Below are 19,345 nucleotides of genomic sequence, written 5' to 3'. Positions count from 1 at the left end.
TGTTTCCACTCGGACTTTAATACAGCTACACCATTGTTTGGTTTCCATGGTAGCGCGTCTCTTTAGCAGCGCGCGCAACTCAAAGTCTGAGAGGGTGAGGAAGATGAAAACTGAACAAGAATCGACAACTCGACCCTCTGATCACTCCTTTCCTGTAAAATACAGGTCCAGCCCACACATATGCTCCATGGTGCCACAGGCCTTGCCCTTACAACTACAATAAGCATGCAAATGTTAATCTACAGCTCCGGCGATCCACTAGCACCGGAGTCTACAACTGCAGACGCAGCCATCCCCTACTGTAGCGTCACCTTGGATCATGGGCGAAGTTTGAACTTTAAGGTTGGGGGTGCCAAAAAATAACTACAAATGTAATGTATAGCTATAGGCTGCAACACAAGGATTCATACATGAAAATTGATCAGGATAGCCTACAGGCTACTGCAGGTGTGTTTTCATAACTAATATGCCCAATAGATGAAATTACTATGGCAGCGGAACTCGCCGCAAAATAAAACGGCTGCTGCGGCAAATACTGCTGCTATAATTAGGCTATAACACAGAGGTCTGTAGGATCAATGTTCCCCAATGCTCACACACTTTTTAATGAACTGTATAGGCATACTAACTAATAACTGTAGGATATAAGCACAGCAGTTTTATCACATTTTGACCTAATTTCAGCGATGAAAACAAAGCCAACCAACAAAGTAATGACTTTTGTTCACCGTCATCTAGTGATTATGATCTCCATGCATTCAGCGTCTCTGCCCCACAACTGTCAGCAGCGGCCGCTAGCAGGACCGAAGCATGTGAGCACAACGCAAACGGGAGGATTTGGAGGATTTTGGTTTGAGCGTGGAGCGGTGTCTGCTGCTTACTGCAGCTGGCTATCCCCGGATGCAGATGCTGCGCAATTACGCATTTAAGCTCAACAAAACGAAATAATTTGAATGAATGGCTTACCTAGTGCAGCATCAGGCGCCTCTTTTTCCGGCTGGCATAGATGTCCACTATCTTCTCAACTGACAGTTTTGCAGTCAAATCTCCCTCAATGTGCAGCAGGGCCAGATCAGAAAATCTCTCCTGGATCATTGTAGTTCTCAGCCAGTTTCTGATCCTCCTCATTGCTGAGAAACTTCTCTCTGATGTCGCTGATCCAATGGGCAGTGTCAGTGCAAGCTGGAGTAATGGGAAGAAGTTTGGATAGCTCTCCTTGCTCACTTCGTTTTGCAGGTCCTTCAGGTTAATGGGAGATTGGACAGCACATTTTATCAGGTCCATTTCTGCTGTCACCAGCTGTGGATGGACGATCTTGAGGCTTGCATATTTTCTCAGAAGTGGTTCAATGCCTTTCTTCTCACACTTTATCACAGCTTCACATGCCGCTGCAAGCTCCATGGCTTCACCTGAAAACCGTCTGTCCAACTCGGCCATCATATTGTCCAGCACAGGGAGATATAAATGACAGTAGATGGCGTGAGCCTCAAATTGTCCGTCTATTTCCTCATTCCTTTCATCTCGTTGGCGCTGCCCAAGTGTGGCCCCCACTACATACTGGTAAAGCGACAAAGGGGGTCTTGAACTTCTTTTTCGCTTTGCCATGGAGGGGGGGTCACTTTCTGCAGTGGCAACTGGCATGCCGACGTCCTCGCCAAACTGCTTGATCTGGCTCCATATGTCTTGCCAACCTTCCTCCTCTCCTCTGCGTTCCCTCAAGTGTGCTCTCAGACTGTTGATCGTGGAGGCAGCATCTGCAAGTGTTGTGGATTTGGACTGAAGTTTCTTGTGAACAACGTGCACAACCCGCAGTAGGTCCTCAAGGATAATGAGGCAGGCGATGAAGCCAGGTGTGGTCATGTGATTATACAACCCACTTGCTTCCACTGACCATTTCTCTCCTTCATCCACCATCTCCTTCAGACAGCGTGTGATAGGCACATAGTGTGATTTAACCGCAAAGACGCATCGCCATTTGCTCGCCCAACGCGTGTCACTGGGTTGACCAATTTCCTTTGCCTTCATCTCGAGTGTTTTCTGCATCGCCAGAAACCTGTGGTGGTTGCTTGGTTCTGAAAACACAGAGTACAGCTTATCAATAACATTTAACGTCATTTTGATGTCTCTGTTGACTGTGCATGATTCCACCAGGACCAGATTAAGTTTATGGGCCATGCAGTGTGTAGATGGCAAAGGGGTAATCTTCCTTGATACGCTGCTGCACTCCAGTTAAATGCCCAGACATAACTGAGGCCCCATCATACGACTGTGCGACTATTGGGACGTCCTGCAGTCCACATGACTCCAACCCCTTCTTGATACCCTCAACAATCCCAGCAGCATCTCGGGAGGCAGAGCAGTCAATGAAGCAGATTAATCGCTCCTTAACCTGTAGCTTTTCTGCATATCTGATACACACAGACAGTTGTTCAGACTTTGATGATTTGGCCTCATCCGCGATAACCGTGAAAAAACCAGTCTCACGCACTGCATTTGCTATTTCCTCTCTGACTAGCTCTGCACACAAAGAGATGACCTCGTTTTGAAAATCTGGACTTGTACAATTAAAGTACTTCTCATCCTGCATTTTGCAGAAACTTGGGTCATACTTGCCGAGGAAGTCGCACAGACTCAAAAAGTTTCCCTTTGTTTCATCATCATCATCCAGCTTGCTTTTATCTGTTTCTGTATCGACTGTATTTGTGTGCTTTTTTTCATTTTTATTTTCTTGTATTTCCTTTTTTCTCCATTGTATTTCCCGATGTCCACGGAAAGGGAGGCCCAGTTGAGACAGCAGCTTAACGACATCCACGACCTTTGTCAAATACTGCCTGTTTTTATCCACTGTGTTCTGGTGACTGGTTGACAAGTGGACTCTGACAGATCCATGCTTTTCAGTTTCCTTGTAGCCCTCCCACAGTCTCATGCAGGCCTTGTGTTTTTCACAAGAGCTATGCTTTATCAGCCTCTCAGTTAGCTTACTCCAATATCGCCCGCCTTGTTTAGCTAGTGTGTCTTCCTCCTCTCCAATCTCCTTGGAAAAGTGGCGGCAACAAAAACAAAACACTGCGTCCCTTGAAACCGAGTACTCCAGCCACGGACGCTTGTTATAAAAGAATGCAGAAAAGCAACGATTTCTATCTCCAATTTTGTGTCTTGGGAAAACGGGAAGCACTGGCTGTTTGGGGCCCACACTTTTATCTCCTAGGTCACTGGGAAGTTGACCGCCATCAGAGGCTGTCTCACAGGGATTGCAAGCGGCGGGAGCTGCGGGGCCGACCGGCGCCAAGATGTGGTGGCTGGTCGACGGGCGAGGCGGGACTGGCGGGTCCGGAGCAGGTGCAGCTTGGGTGGCAGCAACGGTGGCGCTGGAACTTGAATCCGAAACTGGAGTTGTTTTGGTTGCGAAGAACCTGCGTATATCCATTTTTTTAGTCTTCTCCTGTCAGGTTTTGGCGGCTGGCAGAATCGACTTGTCTGAATTTGAGTGCTCAAAGTGCGCATGTGCGTGCAGCGTGTGAGGGCGCAGCAGCTGCACAGATCGTCTGTGTAGACTCATTTTTGAGTAATGTTCTGTCTCTGACAGCAGTACACACTGAGACAAAATGTTTGTGGATTTAAATTTATTATGTTTATTGAGTTTGCATTTATTGATATAGCGTTCCAGAGTTATATTTATCTAGGCCACCGACTATCTGTACATCATAACTAATTTTTTTTTAAAAAAGACTCCGGCCACCAGGGGGTGCCGGGCACCCCGGGAACCCCCCCAAACTTCGCCTATGCCTTGGATACAAGTCTAAACAGACACACAGGCCAGGGCGCTGAAAGGGCGCCCTTTGAGCATCAGATCTGACGACGCTGATTGGCGGAAATTATGTTTCGGCTGCATAGTTTACAGATAGCAACAGTCAGCTTGTTGGTTGCAGCTGCTCTGGCTGAGGGCTCTTTTTCTACCGTCCGGACGAGAGAGGGTAATGATACACGCTGCGGCCAGGCAGGAAACATGTGACTTATCAGTAACTTTAGAAATCGTAAAACAATTTTAAACAAGATTTTATTGTAGATTACACATTTTACTGATACCAACTATATAATATTTACCTTGTTCTTTAAAAAAAAAATATATATATATATATATATATATCTTTGGGAAATATATTTTTTTATGAATTTTTAATTTTTAATGACAATCAAACATGTGGGAAGAGGGGGGGCGGCGCCCCTAGCGCTCCTATGGACCGGCCGCCACTGGATGTGAGGGTCTAAGGATAGAGGGTGTCATTTTCTTTTTTAAATGCTGATATTCTGAACAATCTGTGCTTATTGTATTAGCTGTAAAGTGTCTCTACTGTAGGCTATTTTTTATTATATGTACAGCACTTTGGCTCGACCAAAAATCGTTTATAAATGTGCTATATAAGTCAAACTTGATTTGATTTGAACAAAACAAGAGATCACACAAACCTTTCTTCTTGTGAAAATATTGGCAGTATTTTTGTTTACAAAGAAAGATCCATTTAAAATCCTGCAAAGTTAAATGAACAATAACATCAAAAGCAACGTTACGTGTCACTTATTCTTACTCATTGAGCGGTTCAACTTAATGCCAAATGTCTTTGGCTGAGACAACGTGGATCAACATTGCCTTTGCCAGATGTCAATGGAATTACTGCCAGCATGCAGGGTGATCTATCAATTTCCAGATGGATTTCCTCATTTCATTAGTTCTTGATTTGGTGGCAAGCCACCTTGAGCAAAATTACCTACATACCGACCAAATTACCAGCGATAACTGATGTTGGTGGAAAGACATATTAGTGCTAGCCATTCAAGCCCCATGACATTAAATATGTTCTTCTAAATGAAAAATACTAACAGTTTTTTTTCTGCTTTTATGGCAGAACATCAACCTTTAACAAGCCATTTCATTTATGCACTATTATTTTTAGTTCCTGTCAGCCATGCTGTGTTTTACGGTCAAAGACCAAGAATTCCTTCCACCTGCAAACGAGTTAAAGGTACTTGAAGCGATCTACAGCGGAATGATCCATGGGCTTGCCTCCATCTCAGATAAGCAATCCATGTTCCTTTATTGAAGCAGGAGCTTTTTCCACTCTGTAGGTTGGACTCTTTATTGCCAGTCCAGTCCTGTATGAGTAATGACCTGTTACAGTGGTGATCCCCCCGCGGCTCCAATCACTCAAGTGATGGTACATTGGGAGAGTAGTGGGATAAACTAGCCCTGGGCAGTAATTACACAGGTCTAGTGTCTCTTACTGAGCTGATATGGGCTCAGTTCAGGCAAATAACTGAAAACAATGAAAAATACCAAACACAAAAGAACTCCAACCCAAGCTGATCGTCCTGGAGTTCAAATGAAACAGTTAAATGAAATCAATGAGTCGATGAGGCTAGAGACACGCTGCTCTCCCGCAGCAGACTGTCCTTCATGTTTGAAGCGTCTGTCAGCGAAGGTTAAATCGTGCCATTTGTTCTTGTCTGTGATTTACTGAAATAAAAAAAGGCTGAGCTGCCATGTCTCATGCCACACAGCTGTCTGTCAGATATGACTTACATGGACAACAAACACCCATCTATCCATCACAATATTTATCCTTCAGAAAAAGTCAGGATTCTGTGGTCATAGTGTGATAAATTGACAGTGTAACAGAATATTATTATGCACACCTACTTTAATAATATAACTTTGTGATTCTTACTTTCCAATGTTCATCTCTATTTACAGGCTTTCACGTCTTTGCTTAGCTTGGGAAAAGTTATTATTAAGAAGATTTGTTGCAATGTTGTTAGTTACAATCGACGTGCACCAACAGTATGACCTTCAACATTATTGCCAAGCTTGACTCTCACTTTTTCTCCTTTCTGTGTTTAAACACAGACTCTATTCTTCGTCTTTCATTCTGCTCTCTGTGTGACTGACTGAACTTTCTAGCAAGAAATAAAATATGACAAAGACAGCTGAATGGTGTGATTCTTTATCCACATTTTATGAATAAAAATGCCACCACAACAGAAAAGGCCAATTCCATGTTTTACATCATGTTAAAAGACTCAGATTGAAGTCTATGCTGAGATTTAACAAAAATTCCAATTGAATGTAGTCAACTAACCAAACAGAAATTAGTTTTAAGGATCATACTTGTTAATTAAATTAACAACTTCAATATGTTTATTTTAGCACATACTGTAACTGTATACTGTATGATTGAAAATATAAGTAGCTGTCATGTACTCCAAGCCCAGCCCAGATATAACATACACTGTAAGAAACGTACCATGAAATTCACAGTATTTAACTGGCAGCAATTGACAAGTTACTTACTGTAGTTCATTTTACAGTAAGTAACTTGTCAATTGCTTCCAGTTAAATACTATAAAGGTAATCACAGTATTAGTGTAAAATGAAACCCTAACTTCCAAGTACTGTATTTGTGTTTACGGTAATAGTGTTTTAACTGTAAAATGAAACACAGTAACTTCCAAGTACTGTATTTGTGTTTAAGGTAATAGTGTTTTAACTGTAAAATGAAACACAGTAATATTTAATTACTTTATGTTTTGTTATATCAGTAGTGTTATAGCTTTAAAATAAAACCGCAATTTCCAAGCATTGTATTTTTGTTTAAGGTAATAGTATTTTAACTACAAAATAAAATACTGCCATTTAAAAAGTACTGTATTTTTGTTTACGGTAATAGTGTTTCAATTGTAAAATAGAAACTTTAACGCTATAATTTTAAGTTACAGTATCAGTATTGTAAAACTATTTATTATAGTATACTTCATGTCATGCTGGTAATTTACAGATTACCAGAAATTATTGACACAATTTTAAAGCTCACCAATAACTGCAGGGAGACAGCAAACAATACATTTTAACAATGTAGTCTTAATTGTTGAATGGTATCAAGACCATGTATTTTCTTATGCTAAATGATAAATATGTTCATCCATAAAACAATCGATATTAATATCCAAACACATGGAGATTGTATTTTTAAAACAGTCGCGATAACAAAACACAAAGAATATGAAGCCATTTTAGAGACGTGCTGTAGTTGAAAAGGTGTCACGACCTCAACAAAAACTGAAGAATCCAAATGCACGACCCAGGGACACAGTCTTGAATGTAACAAACATTTTCTTTTTAATGTCATTGAACAGAAAATCCCTCTAAAATAAACTTAAACTAACAAAACAACAAAACCTGACAAGAATGGAAACGATCCTCTCTTTGCTGAGGCCTGGCATGACCACACGTGGGAACAAACATGAACTGACACAGGATAGGGGGGAGACAGGACTATTTAAACATGAGGTGAGTGGGAACAGGTGGAAACAATCCGGGGTGGGGCAGACGCTGACGATGGCGGGAAAACACACAAAAGGAGGAAGTAACAGGGCCTGAAATTAGAAACAAGAGGAAAAATGAAACAGGAGGAAAAGGAGACACAACATGAAACACAGGGACTTAACTAGAGATGAATGACATAAATAGACAGACCTGTCATGACGTGAATAAACATGAAAACCTTACTAAACATGATATGACAGACATAATACATAAACATAACTGTTACGTCCCCACTAAGGTCTAGGGGACCTGGAGACAATAACATACAACCAATAAAAATGAGGGAGTCAGTGTAACAGTTGACAAAAGGTTTATTTTGCGTAAACCCAGAACCGAACAAACATATAATTGAAACAATCGGTTGGTGAGGAGGAGGAGGAGTCAAAGGATCGTGCCAAACAAAAGAAACAAGCATAACAAAACCAGGCCTATCTCTACATCTATCCTTTGAAACCAAAACTCAAACAAAAAAACCCTCACTAACTAAACTACAAAGAATTTGACAAAACAATATACAGGGGTGGCAACAATCCGCTAACCTAGTGTGTCTGAACATTAGTTAGCTACGTGGTGAGAAATGTACAGGGTACCCCAGACTAGTGATGGCAGTTTGACACTGAAGCTTCGAACGGAGCTTCAACCCTGGACTTCCAATCCCATAGAAGCAGTGCTTCGAAGCTTGCTTCAAATCACGTGACATGTGACGTCCGAAGCAGCAACTGCTTCAAATCACGTGACATGTGACGTCCGAACCAGCAACTGCTTCATTTCCTGAATGAATCAACTCACTGGTTCGCCGTCCAATCAGGTGATTCAATGCACTGCCTCGTCTCAATTCTGACTGGTTGAAACTGTTTGAATTTGAGCATCACTTAGTAAGTGACACTTTATAACCGCTCCAAAAAATGCACAATTTGGCAATCTGTGGGATTGTCGTTGTAGTTTGCCTTGTTGCTGTTGAGTTGTTAGTATTGCGTTTGGATCATTATGGAGCCAGCCAGGAAGAGACGTCGTTCTGAGATGTGGGATCACTTCAATCTGATTGCGCATGATAAGGTTGGACAACTACAGTATTATAGCTATGGTTTATCTCAAATCTATATTAAGTAGCATTAAAGTACAATTATGTATATGATCAATGTAGCCATTAGGCTATAGCTTTATAGACTGAAATTGCATTTTTATTTACAAATGCCTTTCTCTACAGGTTCAGTGCTTGGTGTGTTCAACTGAACTGAAGTATCATGGGAATACTTCCTCCATGATTAGGCACTTCAGTGCCAAACATGGAGCTGCTGTGAACCTGGGGAACATACATGGTATGTATTATATTATTTTTAACTAGTAACACTAACACAATATGCTATGACTATATTCCATGACTCACAAGCATAGACTGCTCACAAGTCTGCTTCCTTTGAGTGCAATTTCACATAAATTCTTATTTGCTCTTTTTGGTTTTGTTTTTATTCTTTATGTCTTTATTTATTTGTTTTAGTGGACCGGAAGCGAGAGCTGGATGGGGCTCTTGTGAATATGGTGGTGAAAGACTTGCAGCCTTTTTCCATCGTGGATGACTGTGGCTTCAAGGAGCTTGTGGCTTTGCTTGATCCTAGATACACTCTTCCATCCAGACGGGTTCTAAAGGAGATGGTGGTCAAGCGCTATGAGGAGGAGAAGACGAAGGCCAAGGCTGTAATGCAGAGGGTAGAGGCTGTGAGCCTGACTGCTGATATGTGGACCTCCATTAATATGGACGCATATCTAGCAGTGACCTGCCATTATGTGGATGACTCTGCAAAGCTGGCCACAGTGCTTTTGGGAGTGCTGCCTTTCCCTGAAGCTCATACAGCGGTTAACATCACTGCTGCAATGAGGTCTCTCATGGAGAAATGGGGCACTGAAGGCAAAGTGACCTCAATTGTGACGGATGCAGGAGCAAATATGGTTGCCTCTGTCAGAAGTTTAAATCTAAGACATGCACTTTGCTTTGCTCATTCACTAAATTTAGTGGTGAAGAAATCTCTGGATGCAACTCCTGGCCTACAAGACCTATGCACAAGGGCTAGAAAAGTAGTCACGTTCTTTAAAACCAGCACAACAGCAAAGGAGAAGCTCAGAGAAGTGCAGGAGCAGATGAATCGCGCTGTGCTGAAGCTTATTCAGGAAGTGGACACGCGCTGGAACAGCACATACCTAATGCTACAACGCCTTTTCAAAGAGAGGCAGTCAGTGGGAGCAGCTCTTGCGACGCTGAAAACAGATGTGAGACCTCTGTCCTCTGAGGACTATGAAACAGTAGATGCATGCCTGCAATTGCTCTCCCCCTTTTTCCAGGCAACAGTGGAACTCTCCAAGGAGAAGAGAGTCTCAGGGTCCAAGATCATCCCAATGACGAAAATGTTAATGCTATACTTGTACGACACAATTGGAAAAACAAGCCACGACACAGCAAAACTACTGGGACAGAACATGGTGTCAAATATGCAAAACAAGTTTGACACCACGGAGAGCCAAACTGCATTGATCCTGTCAACACTGCTGGATCCTAGATTCAAAACTATTGGATTCTACAATCAAGTACAGGCGGCGGCATCAGTTAAACGACTGACAGCATTTTGCACACAACTGAGGAAAAACGCACAACCTGACACACCTACAGAAGAACAGCCCTCCACATCAGCTCAACCGGCACCAGCAAATGTTGACAATCCATCATCCACAGGTAATGTTATAAATAGTTAATTGATAAAATGCAGGACAAAATAAGTACAAGTAAAAAAGGATACACATTGAAACCTTTCAGTACTGATGATTACAGTCATGTTTGTCTTTCAGGTCTTAACCTTTGGGAAACTCTGGACAGAGATGCTTCTGAAGCGAGGACGGCAAGGAATGCCACAGCAGATGCTACAGTGGAGGTGCAGCGGTACATGACTGATCCACCGCTGGAAAGATCGAAAGACCCACTGGCATACTGGGTGGACCATCAAAATGTGTATCCCAATCTGTTCAAACTGGCGAAACAATTTGTATGCATGCCAGCATCATCGGTTCCATCTGAGCGAGTGTTTTCAAAATGCGGGGAAATTGTAAGCAAGAAAAGAAATCGGCTCAATCCAAAAACTTTTGAAAAAATAATGTTCCTGAATAAAAATATTTGAGTGTTCCCCATCCCACATGAACACCCCCTGCCAAAGTTACACAAGCACACCATAACCTATGCCATATTTTGCCAGAACCCTCTCCTCAATAACACAATACACGCATTCATCCATCTTTATTTGTAAATGATATTCATGATACATACAGTTTATATATTTATATATATACATATTTATATTTATTTATAGTTCTATATACACATATTTATATTTATTTATAGTTCTATATATATATACATATGTATATTTATTTATAGTTCTATATATATATATACACATTTATATTTATTTATAGTTCTATATATATATACACATATTTATATGTATTTATAGTTCTATATATATATATACACATTTATATTTATTTATAGTTCTATATATATATACACATATTTATATGTATTTATAGTTCTATATATATATATACACATGTATATTTATTTATAGTTCTATATATGTATATATATATATACATATTTATATGTATTTATAGTTCTATATATATATATATATACACATTTATATTTATTTATAGTTCTATATATATTTATACATATTTATAGTTCTACATATATATACACATATTTATAGTTATATATATATATATATATATACATATTTATATATATATATATATATATATATATATATATATATATATTTATATATATATATATATATATATATATATACAGGACTGTCTCAGAAAATTAGAATATTGTGATAAAGTTCTTTATTTTCTGTAATGCAATTAAAAAAACAAAAATGTCATACATTCTGGATTCATTACAAATCAACTGAAATATTGCAAGCCTTTTATTATTTTAATATTGCTGATTATGGCATACAGCTTAAGAAAACTCAAATATCCTATCTCTAAATATTAGAATATCATGAAAAAGTATACTAGTAGGGTGTTCAACGAATCACTTGAATCGTCTAATTAACTCGAAACACCTGCAAGGGTTTCCTGAGCCTTGAAAAACACTCAGCTTGGTTCAGTAAACTAAATCACAAGTATGGGGAAGACTGCTGATCTGACTGCTGTCCAGAGGACCGTCATTGACACCCTCCATCAGGAGGGTAAGACACAAAAAGAAATTTCTCAAAGAGCAAGCTGTTCACAGAGTGCAGTTTCAAAGCACATCCACAAAAAGTCTGTTGGAAGGGGGAAATGTGGCAGGAAACGCTGCACAACCAAGAGAGATGACCGCAGCCTTAACAGCATTGTGAAGAAGAGTCGCTTCCAGAATTTGGGGGAGCTTCAAAGACAGTGGACTGAAGCTGGAGTCCAGGTATCAAAAGTCACTGTTCACAGACGTGTCCGGGAAATGGGCTACAATAGCCGTATTCCCATGGTCAAGCCACTTCTGAACTCAAGACAACGGAAGAGGCGTCTGACTTGGGCTAAGGAAAAGAAGCACTGGACAGTTGCACAGTGGTCCAAAGTCCTCTTTTCAGACGAAAGCAAGTTTTGTATTTCATTTGGAAGTCAAGGCGCCAGAGTCTGGAGAAAGGCTGGAGAGGAGCAAAATCCAAGTTGCTTGAAATCCAGTGTGAAGTTCCCACAGTCAGCGATGGTTTGGGGAGCCATGTCAGCTGCTGGTGTTGGTCCACTGTGTTTCATCAAGCCCAGAGTAAATGCAGCTGTGTACCAAGAGATTTTAGAGCACTACATGCTTCCGTCTGCTGAAAAGCTCTATGGAGATGAGGAATTCATTTTCCAGCATGATCTGGCACCTGCCCACAGTGCCAAAACCACCAGTAACTGGTGTACTGACCATGGCATTACTGTCCTCGATTGGCCTGCAAATTCCCCTGACCTGAACCCCATAGAGAATATGTGGGGTATTGTGAAGAAGAAGCTGAAAGACACCAGACCCAACAATGCTAATGAGCTAAAGGCCGCTATTGAAGCATCCTGGGCATCCATAACACCTCAGCAATGCCACAGGCTGATTGCCTCCATGCCACGCCGCATTGATGCAGTAATCCGTGCAAAAGGATTCCCAACCAAGTACTGAGTGCATTAATGGACATTTTCAAATGTTTGATTGTGTTTTGCTGTTATAAATCTTTTTTTTTTACTTGGTCTGAGGAACTATTCTAATTTTTTGAGATAGGATTTTTGAGTTTTCTTAAGCTGTATGCCATAATCAGCAATATTAAAATAATAAAAGGCTTGCAATATTTCAGTTGATTTGTAATGAATCCAGAATGTATGACATTTTTGTTTTTTTAATTGCATTACAGAAAATAAAGAACTTTATCACAATATTCTAATTTTCTGAGACAGTCCTGTATATAGAGATATATACATATTTATTTATACCGATTTCCGACACAATTGTCCAAGTGGTTCGACTGCTTCAAATCACGTGACATGTGACGGTCGAAACAGCAATTGCTTCATTTCCTGAATGAATCACTTGACTGGTTCGCGGTCCAATCTCGCGATTCAATGCACTGCCTCGTCTTGATTCTGACAGGTGACAGGTTGAAACAGTTTCAAATTGGAGCGCTTCAACACTATATAACCGCTCTAAGCAATGTGTGGGTTGTTGTCGTAGTTTGCGTTGTTGCTGTTGAATTGTTGTTGTTGGCATTGCATTTGAATTGGATAATTATAGAGCAAGCCAGGAAGAAAAATAGGTCGTTCTGGTTCGTGAAACACTTCGAAATGTGGAGAAGTTGTGAACAAAAAGAAAATCAATAATATAAAAACACTTCAACGGTCTAAGGAATAGATAGTCCAATGGATAGGGCCGGCGGCCAGGATGCAGCGATGTCCCCCACGCAGCTGGTTCAAAGCCCAGAAGAGTTAAACTTTTAATCATTGCTTTTCAACTTTAATACTTTAATGACTGATAAAAGGCCCTCTCCACCCAAAAACATTTCTAGCACTCTCTAGTCTCTTCTCAATAACCCAATACACACAATTATCAATCTTTAATTGCACATAGAACATGATATTCATTGTGCTGCATGCATCGAATAATTTTCAAGGCAGAGATACGTTAAACCCACTACAGCCTTGCACTTCGCCAGGAGAGGTCGCTGTAACTGAAGCTTCGAGAAATGAACCTATTTCCGACACAATTGTCCAAGTGGTTCGATGCTTCATTCAAAGCTTAATTTTGCCATCACTACCCCAGACTTACCTAACTCCTCCACCTCTCAACACACACACTTCCAAAAAGGTCAGACAATACAAATATCATGAGTTGCTAAACACTGCAGGCTCCTTCATCAGCAACAGGCCCAGAGTGAGAGAGAGAAGACTTCCTGGGTGCCTCCTTTATGGTCGGCCCTGGCTGCTGATAGGCCAGCTGAGGGTGAGGGGATCCAATCAGCCATCAGATTCAGGTGCACAGGCAGATTCCGATCAGCTGCTGATTAGCTGTGCAGAAGACAAGGAGAAGAGAGAAACACAGGAGGGAAAGAAAACCCCACAAGTACAGCCTGCCTGGCACGTAACAATAACTAACACATTTGACGAGACACAACAAAAGGCACTGTTTGGCAAATACATTATCACTATTCTTAGATAATACACAATATTTGAAAACACTTTGAATACAAACAACCAAATGCATGCAGGAATGGACCCTGTAGCCACTGAACTTACAAACGTTACACGTGTAAGACATTTTGATAAGCTTGCAGAGTGCAGTTAGCTTAACTTGCTTTTTCACTAAGCGGCCTGAGGTCGGACTGTCAAACTTTGGCTAGGTTTACATAAATTAACTGACAAAATCATTTGTATTAATTACTTTCTTTGTCTCTTGAGTTACCCTGTCCATTGGGGTAGTTTACTTCCTGGTTCAGCAAAAGGCATGGCCTAGCGCTGAGGACTAAATACTGCAAGGAGCCAATTGGGACAAACCACCTGCTTCCATGTTAAAGGGGGAATTTGGGTTTTGTCAGTGTCCTTTGTGTATTCTGTTACTATTAATTATCCCTTGGTTTCAACTTGGTTTGGCCAAGCCACTATATAGGTTCCTTGGTTTGTCATTGTAGCAGGTCAGTTTGTTGAGTTAACACCTAAGTGTTAAGTTGATGCCATGTTTCTTTGAGGTATTCTCTAGTGATGGCAAAAGGAAGCTTTGAATGAAACATCGAACCACTTGGACAATTGTGTCGGAAATAGGTTCATTTCTCGAAGCTTCAGTTACAGCGACCTCTCCTGGCGAAGTGCAAAGCTGCAGTGGGTTTAACATATTTTTGCCTTGAAAAATATTCGATGCACACACACACAGACTGAATATCATGTTCTATTTGCAATTAAAGATTGATAATTGTGTGTATTGGGTTATTGAGAAGAGACTAGAGAGTGCTGGACATTTTCTTGGGCGGAGAGGGCCTTTTATCAGTTATTAAAGTTGAAAAGCAATGATTCAAAGTTTAACTATTCCGGGCTTTGAACCAGCTGCGCGGAGGACATCTCCGCATCCTGGCCGCCAGATCCATCAACTGGGCTATCTATTCCTTAAACTATTGAAGTGTTTTTATATTACTCATTGTCTTTTTGTTGACAACTTCTCCACATTTCGAAGTGTTTCACGAGCCAGAACGACTTTCTTCCTGGCTTGCTCTATAATGAATGACACAATTCAAATGCAATTCCAACAACAACTCAACAGCAATAACGCAAACTACGACAACAACCCACACATTGCGCATTGTTTAGAGCGGTTATAAAGTGTTGAAGCGCTCAAGTTTGAAACTGTTTCAACCTGTCACCTGTCAGAATAGAGACGAGGCAGTGCATTGAATCGCTTGATTGGACCGCGAACCAGTCAAGTGATTCATTCAGGAAATGAAGCAGTTGCTGGTTCGGACGTCATATGTCACGTGATTTGAAGCAAGCTTCGAAGCACTGCTTCTATGGAATAGGAAGTCCAGGGTTGAAGCTCCGTTCAAAGCTTCAGTGTCAAACTGCAATCGCTAGTATTCTCTGTTGACCTCTTTTATCGGCCTAGTTATTCGAAATTATTGATTTATGATGTTTTCTGTGGACTTTTGGGTAAATAAAAAACCCTGTTTATTTAAGCCACTCCTGTGTCCTGTTGTTCATACCCCTCACTGTTTATTCATCATTCAATTCATTCTAAATGTTATTCTGTAGATTGTGTACATAGCTTTTCACTTTACTGCTTTTTGCAAGCTAAACTGCATTTCGTTGTCTCAGTACCTGTAATCTATGCAATAACAATTGTTACAGCCGCTGCCTTCCTGGGGCTGTTAAGGCTGTTAAACCTGTTTGTGTGTTTGTGTTTGTACCCATGAGCTGCGCAGTTCCTCCGACGTCCCGCCCTCGCAACATCCGAAGAGGTGATTGGATGAGACGTCATCCAATCCCCGCCCCTTCCGGCACATCTCCCAGGGGAGGAGTACAAAACCCGCGGACTGTCATCACTCTGGAGGCTCTGTTGAGGAACAGACGCCTCTCGCTATTTGCTCGTCGTCTGTGTTTAACTTGTGTGGACCTTGTATAAGAAGTATTGTTGTGATTAGTTGTGCTTAGATTAGTTTGATATGCTTAGATTAGTTTAGTATTGTTTGACTGTTGTCCTAGCTGTGTTTTCTTAGTTGTAACACTTTTACAGTGAGGTTTTGTTTCCTTCTTTATTTAGTGTGAGTATTTAGTTACCCTGTATGCGTTTAGACTCACTTTTTAGAGTCCTCTCTTAGTTTGGTTGTCTATTTAAACGTGCGCCCTTGTGGCCACTTTTGTTTGTTTTGTAAACCGGTGTTTGTGGCAATTTGTTTGTTTCAGGCTGCTTGCCTGGCACTTTGTTGACCAGCTGTTTAAAATAAACCACTTATAATTATACCAATTCCAATCTGGTCGTGTCGTTTCCCTTTGGTTCCCCTAGCCCAATAGGGAACGTAACAACAATAAAGTTGAATCTAATCTTGAGCAGGAACAAATGTATTTACTTGGTACATATCTGACATTAACGATTAAACACATTTGTGCATTCTTTATAAATGCAAACTGGTCAAGACCACTGACGGAAGTAGTTTTGCAAAGTAGTGGTTCTGTCTTTTACATGTAGGATTCAACCCCCCTTGTATTGATTTATTTTAAAATGAACAGACACTTGAGTCATTAATTTGTAGTGATATAATAATTGTTCATCTGCAACGAAGAACGCAAATTCCGCCATTGCAAACCGAGTCAAGCCGACTCCGAGCTGTCCGACTTCAGGCAAGCTTTTTGAGACCTCCCCCAGCTGGAATCGGCTATTCTCGTCTACTTTCGAGCCGCCACAATAATAATACAAATGATGATTATTACCTTACTTTTGTCTATTTTTATTCCTCTGTGTTGCGTTTTTAATTTGCAAACACACATTCTTTGTATAAATCAGCACCACATTTGTAGTTCTTCCGGTTTGAAAAGACATAGGGTCTTACAAATAATATATATCTACTCAGTATATAAAATATCTAGTATAGCCAAACAAGTAATTACACTGCATCAAGATGATATATATTAAGAAACAAATGTTGGTTTATTTTAGCTATAAATGGGGTTTTTCGGTTGGTCCTTTCTTTTTTGGTTACTGTGATCTTCTACAGTACATTGTTGGTTACTGTGATTATCTACGGTTCATTGTTGGTTACTGTGAATTGAATATCTACAGTACATTGTTGGTTACTGTGATTATCTACAGTACATTGTTGGTTACTGTGAATATCTACAGTACATTGTTGGTTACTGTGATAATTTAGAGTACATTGTTGGTTACTGTGAATATCTACATTACATTGTTGGTTACTGTGAATATCTACAGTACATTGTTGGTTACTGTGATTATTTGGAGTACATTGTTGGTTACTGTGAATATCTACAGTACATTGTTGGTTACTGTGATTATCTACAGTACGTTGATGGTTACTGTGCATATCTACAGTATACATTGATGGTTACTGTGATTATCTACAGCACATTGTTGGTTACTGTGAATATCTACAGTACATTGTTGGTTACTGTGATTATCTACAGTACATTGTTGGTTAATGTGAATATCTACAGTACATTGTTGGTTACTGTGATTTTATACAGTACATTGTTGGTTACTGGGATTTTATACAGTTGGGACGTTACTACTGCTATTTCTACAGTAACTCCAGAGTTGCTCTAATTTTTGGTTGGAAACACAGTATTTTACTCTAAAATGGTATACAGTAATTTACTGTGCACAAACACTGTAAATAACTGTGGATTTCACAGCCATTTTTTACAGTGTATCCAAAAATGTATAAAAAAGAGAAATAAGATTTACAGCATGAGATGTTTTTTTAAGTATTATGCACACCCAATGAAACGACTACAAACAATATTGTGAGTATTTACCCATTAACCAGCATAATAACGGATTTGGTACAGAACTGAACAAAAGTGAGCCGCTACTCCGAAAATATGTTTGCTCGAAAATTATATTAATGAATTACTATTATCATTATTATAAGCAAGACAATAAATGGCGAAGATATGTAGAAAGTAAACTTATTTGAGTTACGTCCAAAACAAACGTAATGTGGGAGAAAATACGTTTCGAACTAAACATAATTGAGAATTTAGTATGAAACGACTACAAACTATATTGTGATTATTTACCCATTAACCAGCATAATAACGGATTTGTTAAACTGAACAACAGTGAGCCGCCACTCCGAAAATACGTTTGCTCTAAAATTATATTAATAAATTACTATTATCATTATTATAAGCAAGACAATAAATGGCAAAGATATGTAGAAAGTAGGGATGTCCCGATCACCTTTTTTTGCTCCCGATCCGATTCCGATCATTTGATTTTGACAATTTGCCGATACCGATTTTTCCCAATCCGATCTTTATGCAATGCATTAAGAGAAAAAAAAGAAAAAAAGCATTCAAGTTCTCCCTTAAGGTTATTTTTTTATTTAAATTGGATATTCTATCCAACATGGATATAGCTTCTTTCTTTCACAGCAGCATTGGATCAGTTCAGTTGTGCAGCATTGGATCAAAACAAAATAAAGCTTTCAGTACTCGTTAGCTTACTGCTACAATTAGACACTTCGCCCTGCCCACTCTGTTGCCAGATTTGAGAGAAATAAGCAACCAGGTCTATGAAAACCAGCCCCAAAGAAGCAACACATACATGATGTTGTGTAATTTGAAACCAAAACTAAGGCCTCAGGATGACTTTAAGACTTGAACATGGTCATTTTTGTTTTGTAACATTGAATACAACATTTAAAAAAAAGTATTTAAAAAAAAAAAAAATCCCGATCCCCGATTTTTTCTCCCGATTCCGATCTTTTCAAAATCAAGCGATCAGCTCCGATCCCCGATCAAGTGATCGGATCGGGACGTCTCTAGTAGAAAGTAAATGTATTTGAGTTACATCCAAAACAAACGTAATGTGGGAGAAAATATGTTTCTCGCTAAATGTAATTGAGAATGCAGTTTAGTTCTGTGGGAACGTCATTTTTTTCTTATCAAGCTCCACTTTTGTGGAATCAGCTTCCAGTTTGTGTTCGGACGGCAGACACCCTATCCGTTTTTAAGAGTGCGCTTAAGACTTTCCTTTTTGATAAAGCTTATAGTTAGGGCTGATTAGATTCAGCCCCTAGTTTTGCTGATATAGGCTTAGTTTGTCGGGGGACATCTTACTTCTTCCTTCTCTCTGTCTATACCTGTGTACTCTCATGTTCCGATTAACCCAGCTTCCCCAAATTTCTTTCTTTTTGGTGTCTATATACGCCGGGATCCGGAGTCATGGATGATCCTGCGGTCCTGTGT

At 40.0% G+C, this 19,345-nt stretch overlaps 2 protein-coding genes across 2 annotated transcripts in view; one reads left to right on the top strand and one right to left on the bottom strand.

The window, feature by feature from the left end:
• LOC307039473 (52 kDa repressor of the inhibitor of the protein kinase-like) overlaps positions 1 to 19,345 on the bottom strand; it is a 40,492-nt gene that overhangs the window by 146 nt on the left and 21,001 nt on the right. The window contains exon 2 of the mRNA XM_079681569.1: positions 1 to 2,072. This exon is cut by the window's left edge and continues 146 nt beyond it. Coding sequence (XP_079537695.1) covers positions 967 to 2,043 — 1,077 coding nt within the window. The 5' untranslated portion in view covers positions 2,044 to 2,072 and the 3' untranslated portion in view covers positions 1 to 966. The remainder of the gene's footprint in view (positions 2,073 to 19,345) is intronic.
• On the top strand, positions 8,366 to 9,773 carry LOC307041189 (E3 SUMO-protein ligase ZBED1-like; the record flags this gene model as incomplete). Its single annotated transcript, XM_079684514.1, has 4 exons — positions 8,366 to 8,434; positions 8,586 to 8,697; positions 8,877 to 9,606; positions 9,716 to 9,773. 4 exons carry the CDS (start codon positions 8,366 to 8,368, stop codon positions 9,771 to 9,773), a joined length of 969 nt encoding a protein of 322 aa, XP_079540640.1.

Source organism: Notothenia rossii (assembly GCF_949606895.1).
Source record: "Notothenia rossii genome assembly, chromosome: 5".
Classification (NCBI taxonomy): domain Eukaryota; kingdom Metazoa; phylum Chordata; class Actinopteri; order Perciformes; family Nototheniidae; genus Notothenia; species Notothenia rossii.
Note: the sequence above shows the minus strand (reverse complement) of the source record. Positions and strands in the feature narration are given on the sequence as shown.